The sequence below is a fragment of the Lygodium microphyllum genome, chromosome 30 (genome assembly GCF_053477565.2).
Source record: "Lygodium microphyllum isolate KBCC chromosome 30, Lygodium_microphyllum_v1.1.10, whole genome shotgun sequence".
Lineage (NCBI taxonomy): Eukaryota > Viridiplantae > Streptophyta > Polypodiopsida > Schizaeales > Lygodiaceae > Lygodium > Lygodium microphyllum.
This window is the reverse complement of record NC_141164.1, coordinates 58927219-58944098: the sequence shown is the minus strand read 5'-3', so window position 1 is coordinate 58944098 and position 16880 is coordinate 58927219. Positions and strand designations below refer to the sequence as shown.

Below are 16880 nucleotides of genomic sequence, written 5' to 3'. Positions count from 1 at the left end.
GCAATAAAGTGCACCACGTGGCGCGCATATCCGAAAAAGAAGCACCAGTGGAAAGCCCCGGCCCCGTCCGACGTGGCGCTTTCGGGCCGCCAGGAGAAAAAAGCACGTCATCGGCCCCATCCGGATTCTAAGGGCGCGTTCACACACAGGCGCTCTGGAAATAGGAGTCAGCAGCGCTGAATCCGCCCAAGGTTGAGACTAATTATTGGGTAAATGTTATACTGGGGCGTGAGATTAAACGAATAATATGTGTGAAATGGGGCTTGCCGGGCGGCGTTTTACCGGAAGGAGAGACGAAATAAAAGTGATTTCTGACGCCTCTCTTCTTCTTTTTCTTCTTCTGCCTGCCTTCCTTCCTTCTCTCCCTCCCTTCCTCCCTCCATCCTCGCACTCCTTCCTTTAAGTTTCCTTCTTTAATACAAAGTCTTCTTCTCTGCATAAAACAGCCTCTCTCTCTCTCTCTCTCTCTATCCATCCATATCTGTGTCTCTGGGTCTCTTGTGCCACACACAAACAGAAATCACATCACCCATGTCCTCCCCTTCCCTCATGTCTACCCTCCCCTCCCCCCTCCCCTTCGACTCCCTCCTCGCAAGCTCCTGGACCTGGCTCGCCCTCTGCCTCGCCACCATCGCCACCCTCCTTCGCACCCTCCGCCGCCCCGCCATCGCGGCTGCCATCGCCACCCACACCCTCACCGGCCCCACCCTCTCCTCTCCTTCCCCTCCTCTGCCTCCTGCTCACCACCACCAGCGCCGCCCCTGTTCCAGCCCCGGTGCCCGCAGCTATGGCGGTAAAGGCCTCCATCGCCATGTTGGTCACGCCACCTGCGAGCGGCCCCTGCGGAAGAAGAACCGCCGGAGCAAGAGCACTTCCTCTCTGCAGAAGCTTGGCCGCCGCGTGGATTCGGGAGGCTCTCCGTCTTCGGGTTTAGGCGACCTATCTTGTTTTCTTGTTGAATCGGACATGCCTCGTGCTGATTCTACCATGGGATTGTTCCTGAGGAAGGCCTCTTCGTTCTTGGAGATGTGCACAATTGCACAGACCACTTTTGCACAAGCAGCAACGACATCGGGCCTACGCGAGCTCGCAGCCATGGCCAGGGATTGTGGCCACAAAGATGAAACTGTCAAGAGGCTTGATATATCTGAAGCAGGTGAGGTCTATTCTCTGTGCAACTGGTTCCCTTCTTGGACATATTCCCTTCTGGACAAATTGCAGTGTTCTTTGCCTGTCCAAGCACAGGACCTTCCACCCCTTTTTGAGAAGCAATTTGGGTGGGATTCGTACTTGCTGACTCGCCTCGGCTCGTCGTGGCAATGCAGTCCGAGATCTAAAACTGTTGCTAATGGCTCTAGGACTATTGATTTTAGAGCTACTCAGCATTTTGGCTTAATGCAAAGCAGTAAATATCAGTGTAATTCCTCTTCTGGGTTGACGCAGCAGACCTTTTCCATACCGAGTCAGCAATTCAGCAGTGGTCACAAGTCTCCTGTCAAAGTGTGGTGTCCTCAGGAAAAGAAGCTCCTGAAGGCAATGGATATTGATGAGAGCTATGCCTTAGCACTTGATGTGGGCTTGAACGAGGGGCTTGTATGCGTTGGAACTCAGGGGGGGGAGTTGGCTTTGTATGATATTGCAACAAAGTCTTATGTCAATAGTGTTTTCTCCTCCCCCTTGATGCCCATTTCTTCTGTTTTCATAGGCTCACAAAATATGGTGGCTTTGGCTGGTGGGGTGGTGAGAGAGAGTGTCAATGTGCTGGATTTGTGGGATTATAGATCCCCTCTGTACGTGTCCACCTTTTTCATTCCACCGGAGAGAAGCTGTATTGCAGCGATGACAGGGTTTAAAAGCAAAGGAAACCAGGTCTGCGTCGCCGAAGCAAATGGGTTTATGTCCATGTATGATTTGAGAATGCTGAATGGCAAGCCTTTTCTGAGGGCTTTGCCAGCACCCACTGAGTACTTAGCAGTCCTAAATGCAGGAAGTTCTGCTTGGAAAGTAGGGGACGAAAAGGCAAAATCAATCACTTATTTGTGGGACAAACTCGCATCCAATGCCGAGGACGAGTATTGGGATGAATGCCAGAATGTGCTGCATGATGGAGGCCTCACTCAGGCGGGAGGCGGTGGCTCCTTCATGTTGAGGTGTGTGAATTTGTTCCGCAGGTTCTGACCGCGGCGCTTGGGGTAGGCTAAGGATGGGGTTTGGTGAAAGAGCCCCCCCAGTCTCGCCTGCACAATTTGCTCACAAGAGTTGGGTGGGAATGTAAAGGTGCTTTGTTTATGATAGGAGATTAGTGGGGGCACAAATGATTCTGCCAAAGAAAGCCCCTGGTTGGTATCAAGTGACAACACAATTGCGGTGGTTGGGGGAATAAAAATGTATACACCCAATGGATATCCATATGATGATGGCGAGGTTATCCATGGAATTATGATGGTGCAGAAGCCCATTAGATGGAAGGGCTACCATGAAACATGAAGACCCACCATCAGCATATACATTTCTTGGACAAAAGCCAGTGTCATATTCTGTCTAGTCAACCAAGGGTGGGGGGGGGGGGGGGCGCTTTTGATATGGACCTTGTGTTTAGAAGCTTTCTGTCCTTGCAGATCGTCCGAATTATACAGTTTGGAGACAAGCTCTGTGCTGGGCCCCCGGGCCACCTTCTTGTATATACATTTTGTGTCTTTCAGAAAGGATGGATGGAGAAAGGCAAGAAAAAGATTAATATTGGTATATTTTGGGCTACTGTATATGTCTCTCTGTCACATTTTACACTGTAGCTTTGTGTTGCCACCTGCCTTCCACGTCTCATTTTGCTGTGGCACTCAAAGTAATGTAGACAATGACTGTCTGTTACTGAATTCCCGTGCAAAAGAGTATCACAGCGTTAAGCTACTGTTAAGCGAGCGGTAAGACCTTGCCTTTTGATTGGTTTTGAAGATTCTGCTGATACGATGGAAGACCAATCTAAACACGCATTACCAGCCTTATCATATAATAGTGGAGTATATTCTAACATACGGAAGCGATTAGTACCGGTCGGCGGTGCTCACCCAAAACATTATTGCTAGCTCTTACACAAAACTAACTCTAATTTTTTGGGTTTTTTGACCCAAATTGCACATGTTTGCCATTCAACTAAACATTTTGAAAAGTTTAAGGTTTTAAGCCTTTTTCCTTCAATTTAAGAGGTTTTCCAAAAATTTTGTAATTCATTTCACATCGAAGCTTGGTTTTTCCTGAACATTTGAAGATCACTAGTCTCTTGTGTGAAAATCCTTCCATCACATGTGAGAAGTGCTTCGAAGCTTCTTGCGCATGCATTGTACTAGGCTCCTTTGCTAAGAACAAATGCACTATTGTATCTTGGGTTTTTAGGCTTGCCTTATGCCCATAGTGATCACTTTGATCGACTACTTTTCTTGGCACATAAAATCAAAAAACATATATTAAAATCCTTTGAATTAATGACTCAAATTTTCATGCGACATTCCATATCTCATAACTAATTTTCTTACACCTGATCTCTCTCTCTCTCTCTCTCTCTCTCTCTCTCTCTCCCCACACACACACACATCAGGCAACATGAGGACGAATGTTTTGTTGTGTGCAACCACAACAAATAGATGTCGTTCCTTCAAACCCCCTCCTCATCTTCTCTTTTTCATCTCAATCATCATTTGTACTCCTACCCACTTGGAAGATTGTTTGTTCTATGAAAATTCACTCTCCCCATTTGAAGTAAAACAAAAAGCTCTAGCTATGGCTTACTATTGTCGGCATGCCTCATCGATCGATGCAAAGATAATTAACAACAGAAGTGGCAATTGATTTTTATCGCTATGCCATATAGGCACGTCATCCCTTAATGAAACCATAGCCAAGGAACTCCATAACTCTCCTAAGTATACGTTTCTATGCTATTCATTTCCAATGTTAGATGTGGTTAGTGCTAGTGTTTATAACATTTTCCAACAATGTTGGTCATGTTTGTTGTCTGTGATGATTAATCAAGGTAGATGGACAAGGAAGTTGATCACTTTCATAATGAACAACAACATCAATACCAAGCAAATGAATGGGACTTAGGAGCCTTCTACAAAATTTTTTAAGGTTTAATGTCTTGGGAAAATATTGCATGAATCCCTCATGTTTGCAACTTATATAAAAGGTAATCATTGAGATTGTCCCACTTTTGATAGCTTGTCATTTAGGGTTTGAGGGTGCATGATCAACACACAAATGCTACTAGCAGGCATGATAGAATAGGTGGTGTCTCCAAGAAGATATCAATGTCATTGTGCCTTTATCTATTTGCATTCACTACTTGTCCTTGCAAATGGTGCATTTTTAAGTTTGCCCTTTCGAGATTTGATGATATAACAAAGTTATTTCAATGATAAAAATCCAATTGAAAGCATGTGTTTTAGGACCTTTCTTTCATTGTAGTTGAGCATGCTCTTCTAACTTCCTTATGGAGCCTGACAAAGTATTGATGTATTCCTAAGGCCATTGTTCCCAACTTGAAAGACATGGTAGCTTCTCCACTTTCCATATTTTAACTAAGTGCTCTAGAATGTTCGAATAGTCTCTCACAATGTACACACTTGTCCTCTATGCAACTAGAGAGAAATGTTCAAAGATGTTCTTATTGCATTCATCATACATAAGATGAGCAAGCATGGATATTTTCTTCCTCATTATGTCCTCCAAACCAAGAATAGATCCCTCAGGATCAATCTCGAAAAGCTTGTCCACTATTTTTGTGTATGCATTCTCATTTCACCTCTCCTTAGCAGCAATAGTTCGGTAGATCTATGCCAATTTGAAATCACCGAACTCCTTTGATTGCCTTCTAGCGTTCCCATGCAATATGAAAGTGGCCCTTTCTTGGAATGATATATAATAATAAATCACTCAAAGGGTAGTTAAGTGGTGCACTATTTACATTCACAAAGATGATCACTCAAATTAAGGAACACAATTAAACAAACATGTGAGGCTAAAGTTTGATGATCACAATCACCAATCATCTATGCTTTCAACCTTTCATGTTGGCTAGAACCTTCTTTTATGCAAGGACATTGCAAATCCACAAGGTCATATAAAGTCTCAAGGTATTCTTGAGATTGTTTGTAAGTATTTGTGCCTTCCTTTAAGTGTTGTGACCATGCTTTAATGTCATTTCTATAATATTTTTAAGTACTTATAGGGGCAGGTATTATAGGAGAGTGACTTTTATGTTTAATGATCTTAATCACCATAAACAATTAGGTGTTAGTATTACATAGTGTACTCTTGAGATGATTGAGGTAATGCATATGCTATATGAGCTATCTTTGCATGGTCTAATTTCAAATAGGGAATCTTGTACTAGATTTTCTTGTTAGAGTATTGGAGGACCTTTTGAAGCCATCTTGACCTTCAAAGAGAGGCGAGATTAATTGTGAGATGGTATATGGTTGAATATATTAAGGAAATGCATATTCTATGAGCTATCTTTGCATCATATGATCTCGAATAGGAAATATTGTGTTGGATTTTTTTATTAGATGATTAGAGAGCCCTTTTGAAGAAACTCTAACTTTCAAAGGGAGGTGAGATTTGCATAACATCCATTTTTCTAAGGGGAAGACAACAAAAGTTTCTCTTTCTCATGAATGAGACATTTTTCAAGTCCTTACTTTTAAGGGGGGAGTTTTTCATTTAACATATGTGTGTGTGTGTGTGCACACATGTGCATGCACATGCTCACATGTGCATGCACATGCTCACATGTGTGTGTGTGTGTGTGTGTGTGTGTGTGTGTGTGTGTGTGTGGGTGTGTGTGTGTGTGTGTGTGTGTGTGTGTGTGTGTGTGTGTGTGTGTGTGTGTGTGTGTGTGTGTGTGTGTGTGTGTGTGTGTGTGTGTGTGTGTGTGTGTGTGTGTGTACGCATGCACACGTGTGTGCGTGCACATATGTGCATGTGTGTGAAATCATAGTAGCTAATTACATAAGAATGCTAGCATATGGAGAATTATATCATGTGTGAAATCTCAAACTCATTGTCTAGAAGAACTTTGTCACATTGGATAACTAGACTTGCAAGAAATGAATGCTTAATGTTATCCACACACCAACACACATGTATTCACATATGCAAGTGTGCATCTGCATGTGTACTCATGTGTGCGCTCCCACACATGCACACACATTACTTGCATGAATGCATGTTAGATGCATTTTTTTCCTAGTCATATTAAAGCTTTAATGTATTTTTATGTGAATTTTTGGTCTACTTATCATATTTTCCACATCAAATAGTCCCTTTTGTTCCATTAAAGTCTATTACCCTAGTTGGCAGAAGGCCCTTGTGATCACATCAACTTGTTTCATAAGGAAACTTTACTTTTCTCTACTTAGAGATGATTGTCAATATGCAACCAATTAACACTTCTTTTAAATGTGATGCCAATTAACATTAACTTTTTAAACTAGTTGTAAACATGCAATTAAGTTTAGTTAATGAAATCCTTCAAAAGGAAGCAAGTAGAATTTTATCCTTGAAGGATATGTAGATTGTATGTTCATGATACCTTTCAGAGGTGGTATGCATTATATTAAAGTAAATGTATCTACATTCAAGAGTACTTGATCTTAGATATTTCACTTTAGTTTAATTTCGTGTCATATACTTGAGGATAACTTGCCCACATAAGACTTATGAATTTTGATGTGTGCATTGGGGCTAAATGAAGCTAAGAAAATTTGAGGACGTTCCCTTCTCACGACTTTTGTAGCTCTATTGGCAAATACTATAACTTGTAAAAGATAAAACAAACAAACAAGAAGGTTGATTAGAGTCTACAAGGCAACATCTTTGATATTTTTGTATTTGCACATAACAATCACATCACAATCGTAGGAGTACAATGGTAAATAAAAGAAGAGAACTGTACTACAAAATAACATGGTGAAGAAATAGTTTCTAGCCTTGGGAGAGATTGGTGTACGTATGAAAGCTACAATTGCCTTTGCTAAAGTCAAGCTTGCAATCATGACAATGAATTGAATGAGTTGAATATATTAATGCTAAATACAAAATTTAATACTTTGACCTTCAAAACCAAATCTATCCGCTTAAATTAATTTCCCATAAAGTTAAGATATTCATTTGGCCTAAGTACAATAAATAACTTAAGAAATTGTGACCTAAGTTAAATTTCTAAACTAAATGCATTAGTTTGACCTTCAAAACCAAAGCTATCATCTTAAATTAATATGGTGTAAAGTTAGGATATTAATATGGCATAAACACAATAAATAACTTTAGAAAGTGTGACTTGAGCTAAATTTCTAGCTTAGAGTAAACTAATGCCTATAACTTACTATTAACTATAAAGTACTTATTATTTTAGTTAAGCTAAATAGTACTTTAGTTAATGTTGACATAAATCAATATAGTGATGCAAGTTGGTTTATATTTTATGTTGGGGGTAAAGGTGCCTATGCCTAACTGCTCGTGTATTCATTACACTAACAGTACCCACATACATGTACATTGCAGGTCGGCAAACACCCATCACTATCACTTGATTCTTATTTCTTTCAGTGACATTCGAATAAGGGAAGATTGGTCGCACATTGTGATTGTTGGAGTTCCCACATCTTGTGTCTCTTGCTCCTTTTGCTGTAACTCTTATTTCCGCTCATACGCTTCCACTCAGGGCTTCTCCCTTCAATTGGTATCACAATTGAGTTCGAGGAGCTTCTCTTTAGTTTACTTAAGCCTAGATTCAAAATGCTTTAGCCCTTCATTCATGGAAACCATGGCTTCACCTTCAAAGGTGTGCATTTGATCTTCTCCGCTTCTCAGCTTGTTCCCTCTACTTGAGACTTGTTCCAGGGCTACATTGGACCTTGACTACCAGTGAGGAGCCTCCAAATTGGGCAACATATTTAGCAATAGGGCTAGCATACCTAGCATGATTTGACTTGATGTGTTGCCCATCTTCTCTTGCTTGTTGCACTTCTTCTCCAACTCCTATGGTTTCTAGTACTTGGGAAGGACTCTTAGCAATCACCTTGAAGCATCCCAACACATGGTTTTTGGTGGCTAGGCACATATTGGAGTGGTAATAACCCTACTATGTGCTATATATAGTAGTAGACGTGTTGTAACACAAGTTTGTGAAGGATTTTTATGAGAGTTTGACGTTTGTATATGCTTCTCTTCATGCCTATTGGTGCTCGAATAATTGGTAGATGCTTGGCAAATGTACTTGATGGCAAATTTGTGAAGGATTTTTTGTGGCTTGCACTGAGCTCATTAAGCTTAGATTTTAGAGGTTATCTCACTGCTATAATATAGTGGACATCAAGATTTTATACATGAAAGTTTTATGCCTATTGCTTTTGGATGTCATTTGGGTGCTTCGTATAAATGTATTGATGCTTAACATTGGTATATGCACTCGAATATGCTATGGGATGATCTTGAGCCTCAAATTTGAGCTTGGTGGCATTCATCTTGACTGTGATTACATGCCTTGATTACTTGAGTGGCTTACATAGTCATGGACTTGAAGACTCTATTGGACTTTATGATCTTGGCTTATGCTTCATGTATCTTGGATGCTTAGATGGCCATGTACTTGATGTTTTGAGCTTGCATTGCTCATTTGGCATTTCGTTTTGTTCCATTAGGAGTTACTTGCACTATATGAATACTTTGCATCTAAGTAGAACTTTGGATTAATGCAACTAAGCTTACTTCAGTGAGACCATGGGACTCGATTAAGTTATGTCTATGCTCTTTGGATGCTATTCGGATGAAGTTGTTGCCTAGTGGGTTGGTTTGATTCATGCTTTGTGCTAGCCCCTATCTTTATCACGTTGTTATCAGTGATGTATTAATCCTTCTTGGCTATATATTGAGCTTCTTTATACTTGCTTGCCAATTGTGTATCTAGGAGTTCTCTTTTGCTATCTTTGAGACCTACTATATACATGAAAATTATGCCTATTAGATTTATCTCTCTTTGACACATTGAGATTGATAGTTCTCGGTACTAGTTCCATGCTCAGTGTCGAGACCTAAAATAGCCATGACACTGGATTTGATGTCTCTAGCCAAGCTCCTAAATAGACTAGACGACCCCACATGGCCTTGAGGCTAGGACTGTCTAGGTACTAAAAATGAATCTTCTAACTACTGTGTTTGTAGATGCAATTTTGGATTCTAGTCCAATTAATTATCCCTTCCAACTTTAAGCAAAGGAGCTTCCCACAAGTAGGTGACTATCTCATCTCGAATCACATAAACAAAGGGCACCCTTGAGTCGACCTATTATCACCCCATACAACTCTCTTATACCCCAAGGATTGGCCCTAAGATGCGCCATTTACAACATATAGACCATCATAATAGACTCCTCTCTTGATTTTCATTATTCCAGGAGACTTTTTATAACCTCACATATAAATCTTTCCCCTAAGAATAAACACACTAACCTATGGCTAGGGATCCTCTTCCACTCCATGTGGGTCTAGGGATTTTCAAACGATTGATATGCATCCACAAGGTTTATTTTGATATCATGCTTTTATGCTCTTTCCATGCAAGGTGTGAAAACAGACAAGAGAGGAGAGAGGTGAAACACTCAATAGTACACATGCACACACATACCCCAAAGCTATAGAGACTTGAGAACACAAAGAGATAGGGCTAAAATCTTCTTCTTGTTTCTTATTCTTCTTCCATATGAAAGAACTAAGTCCACAATATGATAAAAAACTAATATGAAAGTACAACTATGTATGCACACATTGTCACTAAGTGTGAATCCACTAGGAAAGAAGAGATGGCACAATAAATATGCCATAACTAAGGATGGACTATGTGGGTGTAGTCCAGTTGTAGAATCACTGGCGTATTCTCACATGGGCCACCTAACATGCTAATGAATAATACCATACAACATCACCAAGGCACATAGTGGATGCCAGCTCATTTGTAGGGCTCGACATCTCAACACTTCCCCTTGAACTCAACATGCACTTCTGAACTCCAAGCATAGTCCCAAAGTGTCAAAGCTTCTCAACTTCCAAGGCCTTGGTAAAAATATCAACAGCTTGATCCTTTGTGGTGCTAACATAAACAAAGTCAATATAACTTGCTAAAACCCACTCTTAATGAAATGGTAATGGGCCTCTATGTGAGCAGTGATTTTTGATTCCGTGAAGTGCTTAAAATTAGCCAAAAAATCTAAATTTCAAGGGAAAAATAAACTTCGTCGAAGGCGGCATAGGCAATCGAATTGATTTTAAGCAACAAGCAGTCGACGGGTGCCAAAAGTGCTTTAAAGATCCACTGAGCAACGGTTGGGAAATTTTCATAATTTCCCAAGATGTCAAATGAGATTTATGGAAGTGTCAGGTAGTGCAGGACCTCGAGACGAATGCGCAGGATTGTTCGAACCTCAAATTGGATGTCAAACGTCTAAGGCAAATGGCCAAACTCGGTATGAAGGGGGCCCAAAATGAGAAGCAAGAGGGTGTGACCCTTGGGGGCCCCAAAAAATTGATTTTGTGGGGGGGGGGTCCCATTTTTTTTGCGTGAAAAAAAAATGGAGACCTGCACGGGGACGATTTTGAAAGGGGGGGGCTATAGGCCATTTGGAGCCTCAATGTACTCCATGAAGCTGATATTACCGGCATGATGCTTGCTTCCTTTGCTCTCCATTTCCATTCTCCGCTCCTCCAATGACTGCCTGGATTGACAGAACAGAAATCAGTCCCTCTCTCTCCTCCCTCTCTCTTCTCTCTATGGGCTATTCATGTGCACTACCTTGAAGAAGCAATCGGGAAGGAGATTGAAGAAAATGGTGATGGAGATTAATGGAGATTCTGAAGATTGATGTCATCATGGAATTGAGAGCAATGGAGGCTCCATCCGCTGGTCACGTAGCCATTCAATGCATCTCGGGTTTCGTAGAAACACGATATGACTATTTTTTATGAAGGAAATGAAGGTTTTTCGACATTTTATGATGGAAATGATGTTCTTATGCGATGAAAATTTGTTTGAGTGCTGGTTGCATCATGTTTATTGTTGTTTATCAGAAAATTCTGATTTCATAATGATTTTCATACACTATTTAAATCCCACAAAACCTGAAATGTAGGTTTTAAGGGTAAAATGATAGTTTTGTCGTTTGGGTGGGTGAAATGTGTTTATATGGGGTAAAATGGAAAATAAAATTGAATTTCAACATGTTGAAATGATTGGTATGAGAAATTTTTAAAAAATAGTGATTATTGATAAATAAATACTAAAAATAAGAAAAAATAGAGAAAAAAATAAAAATACGTCTCATAAAAATAAGAAAAAATATAATGAGTATTTGTGAATGCATGGTAGCTGCGAAGCATGAGGTTTAGCCTCATCTTGCCCTATCACTTTGTCAAAGTTCGTGATTTATCACTTTTTGTACATCAAAACATGACAAAATGAACATCTACAACCATGCAACGGAAGCAATACCTAAAAGTAGGGGGTGGGGTGTTTGAATGATGTGATTTGGGTGCTGTTTATTACTGATTTTGTTGATGCATATCATGATATAGGGTTCATTGTATTTTAATTTAGAGGATAGTAGCATGAACGTTGTCTCGGTGCTATTCTTATATCGCCGCAACGAGTTAATAAATGAGCATTGAAAAGCCTAGTTGTGCACAACACATTTCTGATTGAAAATTATGTTTGAGCACTTTAGCATCATCTACTTTTGCATGTGCATATCAACCATGGTATCAGAATACAAAGAACTAGATACATAGCACATGTTTTCCATTATGATGACCTATGCTTGAGTGTGTGAGACGACCTAAGTTGTAGGCCAGGCAATTGTTTTCTTAGGAAATTATTTGGTAAGGACACATGGTATCTCCTTGAATACGTTCAAAATGAGAGAGTGGAGCTTGTATCGTGTGTATTTTATGTTGGAGCGATGCATCTTTTGGGGCTAATCCCCGAGGTGTAGGAGAGTCACAGTGGAGCCATGGCAATCAACCGTGAGGTGCTTCCCTATGTTTGTGCTACGAGGTAGTATGCCTATATGTCATGGGATCTCCCTTTGAGGAGAAGGGATGGTAAACGTTGGATTATGACCTAATACAAATGAAGAATCGACATTAGCATGAGTCTTAGACGCTTGTGGACGTGAGGCCGTGTGGTGGGGTTGTCTATTGTGTGCATGAGATCCGGCTAGTGCCATAGCCAGTGCCGGCCCATTTTAGGTCCCATTAGTGGTGCATTTTTCGGGAGCTGCCGATAAGTGGTGGTTCCGAATCTAGGGTTTCTAGGGACCAAATAGTCGGTTTATGTCCTTTGATAAGAACCGTCAAGCCGAAATACAAAAAGAGGAACATGCTGAGAGGGCTAGACAATGGTGGTTGGAGATTCTAAGGCATGATTCTCCTCAAAGGAGTAGCCCGCTATGCATAAGCGACAGTGGTTCTAATAACCTACGTGTCACAAGTAGCCCTTTGAGTGCAAGTGGAAGTCTTAATACTTCCCCTCTTCCAATCAATCAACCCACTTCAAGTGGGGGTGTAGTTTTACCTACACAAACTCTTGTTGTCAATCCAGTTGTAGCCATGGCACAACCCATCGAAATTCCAATAGGGGCACTAGATTTACCGGCATTAGGAGCACCTTTGTCCATCTTCCATGGGTTAGCAGAAGAAGATGGAGAACTCCATATTACGGAGTTTCAAACACTCATGTTCAACTATCGAATCCAAGACGAAGGACACCTAATGATGTTCTTCAACATGACGTTTAAAGGAAGGGCAACAGTATGGTATCATGGTTTAGAAGCTAAAACCATAACTAGCATTGATCAATTCTTCACGGCCTTCCGTAGAGAGTTTGCCCTTTAGAGGGGTGGACAATATTGGTTGCGTGTCTTGAATGTAACATGCCAAGAGCCAAATGAGAATGTCTAGGCCTATGCCAACAAGAAACTAAAGCAAGTTCTTCGCAAACTTAATACTTATATTCCCATTCCACCAGCTGGATAGTTGCAATATTTTCTACATAGATTAGATTTCAACATCCAGGTGCAGCTTAGTAGTGTTGCTTTGGCTGACATTGACACTGCTATTACCCAAGCAGAAGGAGTAGAGTCGCGCTTGCAAGTGACTTATGCAACAAAGATAAATTGGAATGGTAATAATTTGGCACTGACCAATGGGAGTCAAGGGGACCCCATATCAAATGCGAATGGAAGAGGGAGTATCATGCCAAATTTTCCTATGTTGCCAACTCCTCCTAGTCTGACTATGCCTATGGCTAGTCAGATGGGCCCACTGAATGGTGGAGGCCAAATGACGAACCCTAATGTTGTCATAGTAGGTTAGTGGCCAATTTCTAATTAAGTGATTAGGCCGATGGGATGACAAACAGACGATCGCGGTTATAAGTCCAGTGGCTTAAATGTCCTTAGTGAAGCCAAGGATATGATGAAGCACTACACTAACATGATTAGCAAGTAGTATATACAAATAGTTGTGGATGTCAATTTCCTTAAGAAGCAACAAAATTTGATAGGGAGTCGACGCCCTGAAGAGGGTGCCCCCTTAAGATTCAGTTGTTGTAAATGGGCCAACATTTCCCTAGGAATTGTCAGAATGTCAAATGCGATATTTGTGAAAAGTCTGGCCACTTAGCTACTACTTGTTGGAGTAAGATCAGTTCTCTCCAACAAGGAAGTAAATGGCCAGGTCCAATTAATCATCATGCACAAGGGAGTAATATCTAGCAAGATGATGGACCAAGACAAATACTGCAAAGAGGAAAGGCTATTATAGAGGAGTTGCCTCATGACAGTGGAGTCAGTCTTATTGAGGTTGTACGTGTCGATGATGTTGAAACTTCTAATCTACGAGCCATAACAAGAGGTCAAAAGACTAGATAGGGTGACAAAGGAACTGTAAAACTTGTCGAGGGACACCCTAAGCAAGATGCTAGGGGAAACCGTCCTGAATCCTGATATGGAAGGTGGACCTCTAAGGTCTGTTGATAGTGAAGTTGATCCCGAGAAGGATAAAGGATTGCCAAGAAAGAAGGTAAAAGTTAAAAAAGAGGCACCAAACCTGGTTCAAAGACCAAAGGAGAGAATGGTTTGGCGAGACAAGAGAACATTGGCTAACTACCATGACTTTGACTTAGCAAGTTCTCTTTGAGAAGTTAAACTAGACACGAATCTCCTGAAATTGATTAAACTTTCTCCAGGAGTACGCAATGAATTCAAGAAAATCATGTGTATTGGGTATATTGTAGAACCTTTGGGCATAGCACGAGTGGGAGAAGATTGGTTTGATCATGCTGAAAAGCATTGTCATAGGGTTCCAGCATATGTGGATGGAATATTAGTGGAGCACACTATCGTGGACACTAGATCCTCCGTCAAAATCATGAGTTCAAACTTGATGGAGAGGTTAGGTCTAGAAATTCAAAAAGACGGCTCCACACTTCTTAGGATGGTTGATGACAGTCTAAGGCAACCAGAAGGTTGCATTACTAAAGTCCATGTTACCATTGCAAGCGTGGAATGCTATCTGGACTTTAGGGTGATAAGGTTTGCAGGACGTCTTAGTTATCGAGTTTTGCTAGGCAGGCTATGGATTTTATGAACAAACTGTCAAGTCGATATACCCGTTGGACGAGTGATTCTAGGTAGAGGTGCCAATCGTGTAATAGTGTATGCTTACCCTAAGTTTCCTCAGAGTGAGAGAGCTCCTTTATCATCCATTGAACTAGACATAGTAGATGATCCATCTGGTAGTGAGATGTCATCGAGTGATGGATCTAAAGAAGGGTCCACTACAGAAGACATCTATCAGATAACATTGAATGAGCCGATAGAGCCTCAAAATAGGATAAGAGATGCGGATGTAATTGAGTTGGCCCTTGGTATGCCAAACGATTCTCGACCAATCAAATTAGGTTCCATGCTCAGTTGTTCGGAAGAGAGAGAGGACTATGTGTCCTTAATTCAAGAGTTCCACAACATCTTTGCTTGGAGCTATGATGAACCTAGAGGCATTCCTCCCAGCCTGGCTGTGCATACCATTCCTTTAAAGGAGGGAAGTCGACTTGTATGTCAGAAAGTAAGGCCATGCCTTTTGAACTAAGGGACGGGCTGTTCAAGGAGCTACATTAGTTGCCGAAAGCGGGTTTGATCTTCCCTATTCAACATATTGAATGGTGTTCACTAGTTGTGATAAGAAAAAAGAAGAATAATTAGATCTGGCTTTGTGTAGACTTTAGAGAATTGAATAAGTAGGTTGTTAAGGACTACTACCCGTTTCCGTTTATCGACCAAATTTTGGATCAATTAGCGGGTAGGAAAATATATTTGTTCATGGATTGGTTTGCAAGGTATAACCAAATGGCGATTGCTGAGCAAGACAAGCTGAAAATGACATTTATTACTGTCTTTAGTACCTTTCCATACCATATGATGGCATTTGGTTTATGTAATACACCTAGTTTGTGGCAAAGAACAACTGACAAGACCTTTGGTGACATCTCCCCAGAGGGGTTGAAAGTATTCATTGATGACTTGGGGGCCGCTACCATAAGAGAAAGGCAATTGATTATTTTGCAGAAGTGTTTTGAGCGTTGCAAAAATTTTTACATAGCTCTTAACCCACAGAAGTGCGTCTTTGGGGTGCCTTATGGGCTATTGTTAGGCCATGTGGTTAGTTCTTAGGGATCGCGACTGACCCTGAAAAAATCAAGGTCATAGTTGCCATGAGTTTGCCGCGTACTCCAAAGGAAGTACATAGATTTCTGTCATCGGTAGGGTATTATCGAAGATTTATCAATGCCCTGGCAGAATGAACATTGCCACTGCTGACAAACCTATTGTCCTTTAACTGTCAGTTTGCATGAGGTGATGCTTGCAAAGTATCTTTTGATGATGTGAAGCAGGAGCTTTCCAAAACATCTATTTTAAAAGCACCTAAAAGGGGTTCTATATATTTTCAGTTGCAACCATGTATATTGTTGTTTGGCCAAAATTTGGGAGAAAAAGTGGTATCATCCGATAGCTTTTGCTAGTTGGAAGTTGGGCATATAAAAAATTAACTACACCTATATGGAGAAGTTGTGCCTTACGATGGTATTTGCGACCAAAAAGTTCATGCACTACATTCTTTATGAGAATGTGGTTTTTTATACGAAGGTGGAAGGGCTTCGATTGTTGCTAAACAAGTTACAGTCGCTTGATCGTTTAGCAAAGTGGTTAATTACTTTGCAGGAGTTTGATTACGAGATTAAGAGCAAGCCACCGAAAAGCTACAGGGCATTGTAGAGTGTCTTGTGGATTTCAGAGAGCCAAAAGAGATCTTGGTTGAAGGAAGCGACATGGAAACATTGTTTAAGATTGATACGGGGTCTATTCCCTCTTGGTATGTTGCCATAATGCACTATCTATCTATGGGAGAGACTGGAGCTACTCTATCAAAACCCAAAAATAGAAAAATAAACAACATTCTTTAACATTTGCGTTGATCGCATGAACACTATATTGGCAGGGTGTTGATGATATCTATCGCCGATGTGTGATGCCTGGCAAGGTTCAATTTATCTTGGAGGAGTGCCATAACTCTACTTGTGGGGGGCACTTTGCTAGGGGCGGTCGATGGCACAGAAGGATTTAAGAGCTGGATATTGGTGGCCATCCATATTCCAAAATTTTAAGAGATGAGATACATGCCAAAGACATGACAGCAGAGAGAATAGGACGTGACCACTTACGCCTATTATGGCTATCCTTCCATTTCAGAAGTGGGGCATTGACTTTGTGGGTCATA

The 16880-nt window shown here is 41.0% G+C and overlaps 1 protein-coding gene across 1 annotated transcript; it reads left to right on the top strand.

Moving 5' to 3' along the window:
• Positions 1–337: 337 nt before the first annotated feature.
• LOC148009885 (uncharacterized) lies at positions 338–2834 on the top strand. Its single transcript, XM_087673156.1, has one exon. It carries the CDS (start codon positions 532–534, stop codon positions 2176–2178), a length of 1647 nt encoding a protein of 548 aa, XP_087529282.1. The 5' UTR covers positions 338–531; the 3' UTR covers positions 2179–2834.
• The last annotated feature ends 14046 nt before the right edge of the window (positions 2835–16880 follow it).